At 43.5% G+C, this 8,154-nt stretch overlaps 1 protein-coding gene across 1 annotated transcript; it reads right to left on the bottom strand.

Moving 5' to 3' along the window:
- Positions 1-328: 328 nt before the first annotated feature.
- On the bottom strand, positions 329-4,785 carry RRAD (RRAD, Ras related glycolysis inhibitor and calcium channel regulator). The gene is made up of 5 exons (XM_030457681.1): positions 4,596-4,785; positions 4,115-4,481; positions 3,819-3,892; positions 3,100-3,304; positions 329-1,641 (listed from the first exon to the last, which is right to left on the bottom strand). Exons 2-5 carry the CDS (start codon positions 4,467-4,469, stop codon positions 1,364-1,366), a joined length of 912 nt encoding a protein of 303 aa, XP_030313541.1. The 5' UTR covers positions 4,470-4,481; positions 4,596-4,785; the 3' UTR covers positions 329-1,363.
- Positions 4,786-8,154: the final 3,369 nt, after the last annotated feature.

The following is an 8,154-nucleotide window of genomic DNA, read 5'->3' as shown; positions in this document are numbered from 1 at the left end:
AACTGAGTTTATGGATTAAAGAGAATGTATCCTTTGAAGAGGAATTTAGAAAGCAAATGCAGTTATGTCCAAGTTTTTCACTGACATGTGGCTGCATTTTCACTTCATGAATAGCAAATGGGGAAACATCATGAAAACATTAGTTATAACACAGTAAAACGAACTTGAAACCTGTAACAGCACCGAAGGCCACCACTCACTGCAACTGAAGCCTGCTACTCTTTCAAACAGCCTTGCCAGCCTTTGAAACAACTGTAAGGTAGCTACAGGCTTGTGAGTAAATGAGAAAATTATATGGCTCCCAGGAAAGAAAAAAACCCCAAACTAAAAAAACAAACACCCACATTTGCTTATTGGCTGTAACATGAGACCTTCAAGCCAGGACTTAAAAAGTAGAACACTGCAGGCTTCAATTTATCGGTGTAGACACAAGATGTGTATCTAACTAAAGGCATAGTATAGAGGCCTGCTCCTACCTGAACTGACAAGAACTAAGTTGAAGATGAAACAGCAATATGAAGGGTCAAGGCCCCGTTCCCAATATGAGCTGTTGAAATATAGTATTCATAAAAGCAGGGTTTACTTCTTAAAGAAACTGTTAAACAAAAGAACATAGGATATTCCTGATTTGTCTTGTTCCAGAACTTTATCACATGTAAATCTGCATAGTCCATGTATAACATTTTGTACAGTGAAAAAAGGTCTATATAAAAATACTGCTCTCATTTTTTATACCTACTATGAGAAAAGCACAGTTTTTTATAACAGGAAATAATACTTTATTATAAAATCTGCATGTAAACAAGTAACAAATTAATTGAATAACAGTTAATGGAAGTGCAAATTAACTTCATAAAATGGTATCCGGTTTGTATTTAACTATATATATAATTTTTTCTCCCATTCTAATGTGGTTCTACTCATTCCCTTCCCACATTTAAGTTCAAAAAGATTTTTGTTTCATTGTTTGCTTTATACTAAAAAGAGTGTACGAGCCTGCGTACAAGTTTTAAGTTTTGCTCTGCAAAAGAGACAAGTCTATGGTGATACATATCATCCTTTCTTATCTCTGTGTCTCTGGTATGCACAGGACAAGAGGATATAACATATGTACACAGTGAAAATGTGGGCATGTCAAGCCACATATTGAGTTCATTTCCTTGCACACATTGAAAATTAAATCATTTCTCAATGAAGCAGACATTGTAGTACAACTTCCAGACTTGCTTGCGCACCTTAAGGCATCCGAGAGTTGCAATTGATGTCATTCTTCTTATCACCATGAGGATTATCTGTACACTTCTCATAACAGTCAAATGCTTGTTCATCACCCATGTGCAACATCTCGCTTTACTGAAAGCTTCTACAGCACAGATAAGTCATGGCAAGACTTAGATTTTGCTTTGAAAGCCATCTTCTTATTGTTCTTTGCCACAATTCTCCCAAGGAATCGCTTTGCCTTTTTGCCTATGCTTTCTCTTCTTTTTGTGTTGGCCATTCTCCTAGCATTGTCTTCTTTACTGTCTTTGCGAAGTCTAATTTGCCGAACAATACCTTCAAACAGGTCTTTGACATTATGATGAAGAGCAGCTGAGGTCTCAATGAATTTGCAGTCAAACACAACAGCACAGGCTCGTCCCTCTGGATGAAAAGAGAAGAAGGGAGATGAGTGGAGCTGGACATTGTCTCTTCATACATACTGGCAGAAAAGCAAAATAAAAATTTACTTTAAGCAAGGAAAGTGTCTTCAATGCCACAAAAGTGCTTTACTACATGGCTGGAAAGTCTAAATTTGCACTTATGGCTTCGCCCCCTTACTCTGTTTTTGTTGCAATGTGATCAGAAATCTCATTTGACTGATGGTCCTGAATATAAGGCAGCAATTGTCCTCTAGGCAGACCATCCCAGTCTTGTTTATGAGCTAAAGCTGATATAGGAGAGGGACTTGGATGCCTGCCTGCTGTTGGATATGAAACAGTGTAAGGTACAGAAAGAACTGGGGTTTATTTCCTCTAGAAGTTGTTGAGCAATTATGCACCTCTGCCTTGCTGTAATAAGTGAGAGCTTTCCATGGAAGCTACAAATGCAGCTGATACAGTCCACAAGGTCAAGTCATTGACTAGATGACTAGAGGACATGAAGTTGGGTTTGGCTAGGACTTCATTCAAAATGCAAGATGCACAATGTTCCATACGTAAACATGTAACTCTGGAACATTGCTGTAGTGCAAATTTCCTTGTTCAAGTCACAAATCTGAGCAAAGTGCCAATGGTCATGATTAGAACAGGTCAACCATGCGCTGCCACCAGCCTGGAAAATGTGATAACTGATGAACTCCATTCGAGTTCCCTGTGCAGGCATTTAACACAGAGAACATGGCAAAAACATACAGCAAGAGATGGGTCTTCATCAAGGCAGAGATATTTTGGTGTATTCTTCCCAATGGAAAAAAAAACCAACACAAAACCCAAACAAAAATAAACAAACAAAAAAACCAATAAACCAAACCAAGATCATCAAATGTTTAAATAAGTGATTGGTGCTTTAGTTATCAAAATGCTACTAGCTGAGAGAATTCTCACTGATGACAACTGAAGAACACAGAAAAGGATTAAAGGAGACTGATCCCACCAGCTATACTCAAATGTGATGGAATCACTTAAAAAAAAAGAGGATTGATCATGCTGTATAAAGATCAACCTTTTCAAAGGCTGCCTGGGTTGGATGACATGGCACTCCTGTCCCATAAAAAGCATAGCTTGAACTACCACATCTTGAGACTAGCAGGTGCTGCTGCACACATAATGGACAATCAAACCCTTTCAGTTAATACTGACCAATAATAAATCCTACACTAAACAGTATCCTAAAGCTGCAGCTCTGATGCATTGTTTTCCTGTACTGCAGTTCAAAGATTGCTCTTTACAGTCACAAATCTTTTCCCCCACACACCATCTCCACTGTTTTCTGTGGTACCAGGTCCCTCATCATGACCTAGGTTCCTTGATTTTTCCAGAGTGCAATTTCTATTCTCTATGATTCTCCATAGCCTTTGACACTAATTTAGACATTACTGAATAAATCAATAGTGTCTCTTACCATCAACTGAGACTTCCCGGGACCTGACCAGGTCACTTTTATTGCCCACAAGAATAATAGGAATGTCTTCTGTTTGCCTTGCTCTTCTTAGCTGGATTCTTAGCTCAGAGGCCTTTTCAAAACTAACTTTGTCTGTCACTGAATATACAATAATATAGGCATCTCCCATTTTCATACAGTGGTTCTGAAGCCATTGGCTGTCATCCTAAAAGAAATGGTAGGAGAAAGACTTATTGCACTGAAAAATCTATTAAACACAGTCTGATCGATGTTTTAATTACTGTAAGCACCCTGAAGATATTTTTCTTAGTTTTATTGTAAAGATTCTGTAAAAGTCTCCCCATTTTTTAAAAGGTTTTGCTATTTAAAAGATGTTAAAAGTGAAATTGTCTTGTTTCCAGAGACAATATAAGATCTGCACTGATCGTATCATGAATCTGTAATTTTAAAGTAATTCCCTGGGCTGCTCATGTAAGCTGCTGCTTATTTAAAGGCATTAAGGGATTCACACACCAGCCCTATTCAGGTTTTTTTAATTATCTGCCTCACTATAGAAATAAATTAGGGGGAGAACAAAGACAATATGAATTTTAATTTTCTAATGTCACTTTTTTAATGTTACTGTTCTGATCGAAGAAACAGACGTTCCATTTCTACTTTTTTTAAAGAGTGGAACACCAACCAAGCCATAAAGAAAAAAAATCTTAAATCTGCAGTACCTGCTCCCATATATCAAACACCACGAGAGATGCTTCTTCTCCATCAACTATAATTGATCGGTCGTATGTATTTCCTGTGCAAACAAACAAAAAAAAAGTTCAGAAAAAAAAGAAGTTATTCTTCTCCATCCCTGACGGCAGCCTGGGAGGGGGTGGCCTGAGAGGAATGCCCGAGGAGGTGAGGCTGGAAGCCCTCCGGTTGCGGTAACGCCGCTCCGAGCGGCGGTCCCCGGGACCGGGACTCCTGCTCCGCCCAGGTGCTTCCCTGCGTGTCACCCACCGCCCCGTGCCCTCACCGGCTTCCTCCGCGTCCGCGCTGTCCTCCACGCCGCCGAAGATGCGGGCCAGGCTGGTCTTGCCGACACCGTGCTCGCCCAACAGGATCACCTTGTAGAGGCTGCTGTCGGAGTCGCTGCCCGAGGAGATGACGGAGTCGGAGGAGTCGGAAGCCCAGCTCTCCCGGTGCTCCTCGCCGGGGCTGTACGATGTGCAGCGCACCAGCCCGGAGAGCTCGTCCTGCGGCAGGGCTGCCCGCAGATCCCGCTCGTCCACCGGCATGCTGCGCCGGTGCAGGTGCTGGTGCACGGAGAAGGGCATGCTGCCGCGCCGCTTGTCCAGGTACCGCAACTTGTCACCGCGGTTCAGAGTCATCGGGGTGCCGGGCTGTGGCCAGAAGGGAGAGGAGAGTTGTCAAGCCCCGCCGACCCTGCCGCGTCCCAGCACCGGCTGCCACAGCACGGAAGAGCCCCGCCACGCCGCCCGCGGAGCAGCGCTTACCTCGGGGGAATCGGCGGAGGTATGGGAGCGGGGAGGGGAGCGGGGAGGGATGCCCGCCGGTAGCCGCCCGTGCCGGTAGCCGCCCGTGCCGGTAGCCGCCCGTGCCGGTAGCCGCCCGTGCCGGAGCTCCTTCCAGCGAGCGCTGCCGCCACCCCGCGCCGCGCCATATTTATGGCTCCGCCGGCGCCGCTCGGCCCTCCCCGCCGTGACGCGGGGCTCTGCCAGCGCCCACCCCCACCTCCCTCGATCCGCTCGTCTCGGCTGGGCGGGGGCGGGGAACCCCGCCGAAGGGGGGGTACGGCCCGGGCTGTTGGCGGCAGCGAGGCGGGCTGTGGCGGGGCTCCGCTCCCAGAGAGGGCGAGAGCCGTGGGAAGGCGAGGAGTGGGCGCGGAGCGGGTCGGTGGGAAATAGCGGGACGTGTAGTGAGGGAAAGGGTGGTTAGGGAGGCTGGCGGGGGGTGCCCTACGCCCCTGCCCCGGGTACTTCGCTGCTGCCCCCACGGGGGAGGACGGAGCACAGCGTTGGCTGCCGTGTCGCTTGTTTCCACTCGCAGTCCTGCGTGAGGGAGCGCGTGTTGTGTGTACATGTGTTCCCTCGGCTTGCTAAACTGTGTCGTTATCCAGGAGTTTAGGTACATTTCTGGTGCCTACAGTATTAGGATGAATATCTGAAAATGTTCAGTATTTGTTCAGTATCAGGCAGCGTTAACCATTTCAGAGGGCAATGTAAAACATAAAGGTCAAATTGTTCCCTGGGTTTCACCTGAACAGCAAAGTGAGACAGTGAAAGTCTTCTGAGTGACACAGTCATTACAGGGTGATCGGGTGAAGAAACGACTAATCAGATAGCTATACTTGTATTCTGAATGGCTCACCAAGCATCGTGTATACAGTTCATTGTTTACCTAGCAACCGAAACCTGTTACACATTTTACAACCAAAATAGCTCTGGCTCCTTCTCCCAAAAGATTACAGCCTGATGAGTACGGGAAAATCCCTGTGACTCTGTGTCGGGTTAGTTGCCATCGAATTCGTGACAGTATAAGGGTTTACAAATCAGCTGCTCAAGCAAGGCTAAAGCAGACGAGATAGGGAGGTGATGGAAAATGAAGCCATAGATGTAGACCATAAAGTAAGGGAAGGCAAAGGAACTGTGGGGTTGGAATACAAGATTCTATAAAATATAGCATAGTGGCTCAGAGATAGGCTTGGTTTGGTTTAATTTCGTTTTGTTTTGTTTTGTTTTGTTTCGTTTGGTTTTGTTTTTAAATAACATGCTAAACTTCCCAGGCTACATAACTGCAGCAAAGATAAACACTGAAAACACTTTGAAGAGACTGACTACAGGGAATGGGTATTTTTCTCCCATGAAATTAAGTGAGTGGATATTTTCTTGTCTATAAATTATAATTCTACAGTCCCTGCTCTTGGGAAGGTTTTGGCCCCTTCATCCTGATAACTGCAGTTTGACGTGCTAATGGGGCAGCTAAAGATCACCAAGTGCTTGCAGCAAGTTCTCTGCCTGTCTCACAAAATAACAACCAAAATAGCCTTGTCAGTTTAAATAGTCAGTTTGGTGGTGAAACAAAGTGAGTGCTTCAGTCAACTGAACTGAATTATGAAGCCCTGGTTAGCATTTTAAATCATATTTGAATAAATTATTGTTAGTATTTGAAGTACACCATGGTTACTTAACTTGGATAAACTGGAATCTGTGAAATCATCTTGATTAATCTGTATTTATATGCAGTTAATTAGTAAACACGCTTCCAGAAATGGTTTATCTTTGGTTAACTATTTAAAAATTTAAATGTTTTTTCTTAAAATTCTCACCTGAAAATATTCTGGATGACTTTGCAAGTCTTTTGGACCAGTCTTTCTTGCATGCCTTTACTGTCTGTCAGAGTCAAGTTTTAGAAGTTGATATATAAAGTGGGAGTATATTTAAATTCTTTTCTGTGTGAAAGAAGGGAAGTCTGAGAAGCATCAGAATCAGATACAGTGCCACTTTTGTGCCACATATAGCACTACTGACTGGAACCAAACTAAAAATGGGAGTTTCACTGACTGGACTTACAGAAGACCTATTTTATACAAGGCCTTTTGCTGATGACAATTATGAGTATTTTAATGATCTTTGTGCAAGACCTCTTACTATCCAAAAAAAAAAACCAAAACAGGAAAGGCATATGTAAAAGTGCTAAATGGAAAACTTTGAGAGGACAGTGTTCCAACAGGAAAGCAACTGAAAATAAAATAATACCAAGTAGAAAACAAACCAACAAAAAAATTTAGGGCTCTGTGGCAAATATTTTTTTTTTGTTTGGTTGGGTTTTTTTGGGTTTTTTTTGCCAGTACCCAGGTGCAATTTACAAATTAATGGTTATAGAATACCACCACAGTTACAGGATACCTCTCTGGATCTGGCACTGGGTTCTGTGAGTTGTCCTTTAACAGTAAGTGAGATGGCCTTGGATTAGGTCCCTGGGGCCTCGCTTGTTCCTAGACGGATGAGTCCAAGTTGCACAGAGCAGTGCTGTGCCAGGGCAGTTCTGCCACGGGATTTGTGCCTGGAACCAGAGAGAGGGGGAGACCACAGGGGTCATGTAGCTGGTTTATCTCCTTTGATCTTAATTGGTCCAGCTATTTTGTGAAGTTGGAAGGAATTAACAGATAATTCAGGTTAACCATTTGAGATGTATACCATGCTTCTTCACATATCATGTAATTCTATTTGTTGTTAATTATTCCTGTATGTTCATATACATATTGCCATGGCAATTGCTGCTTTCAGTGGGGTGCATGAGAACCTCTGTCTTGAAATGCTGCTTTTTCCAGACTTTTTGAAGGATTTTCTGAATATCTCCTTTTCCACCTGTCCTCCATTTCCACTTCAATGTAACTGTGCTTCTAGCAGTTATATTGAAAAGATATTTTCATGTCTTGATTTTCTAATTTTATTTTCTATTGTTCAAGCTTCTACTGGTCTAGGGTTTGTTTTAATTAAGCAAGTGCTTTAGACACTGCTGCAGACGTGATAATTTTAATAAGCCTCATATACCATTCCTTACATACTGAAATGGAAACTGGAAATTTTATGATTTTATTGGATTTTACACAAAAGCCAGACCTGAACCCTTACCAATATTGAAAGTAACTCCAGCTTGCATGACAGACTGTTGTCGCAGTGAGAGAATCAGAATTATCACAGTAGCAGAGATACAATCTGCAGTTGTAGAGTCATGGGTGACTCCTGAGCATGCCAGGTGCCTGTCCCCTGCAATGGCTGTGTCACAACCAGCAGCAGAGCTGCAGCCCAGAGGCTGCTGTCTAACCCAGATCCCACTGCATCAGGAGATACGGCCTAACACAAGTAACAAGCAGAATCTGCTGAGGCCAGAAGCAGTGGGTTATTTTTGGTCTCGGGGACCCCATTCAGCTACACCCTAATGTTCAGAGTATTCTGGGATCCTGGTGGAGTCATTTAGCCTCCCTTTTATGAACTGATCAAAAAACTTCACTTTTGCTTGGCTGCCCAGCACCTGTGGTGTGTGTCCTAT

This window comes from Calypte anna, chromosome 11, assembly GCF_003957555.1.
Source record: "Calypte anna isolate BGI_N300 chromosome 11, bCalAnn1_v1.p, whole genome shotgun sequence".
Lineage (NCBI taxonomy): Eukaryota > Metazoa > Chordata > Aves > Apodiformes > Trochilidae > Calypte > Calypte anna.
This window is presented reverse-complemented; position numbering and strand designations above follow the sequence as displayed.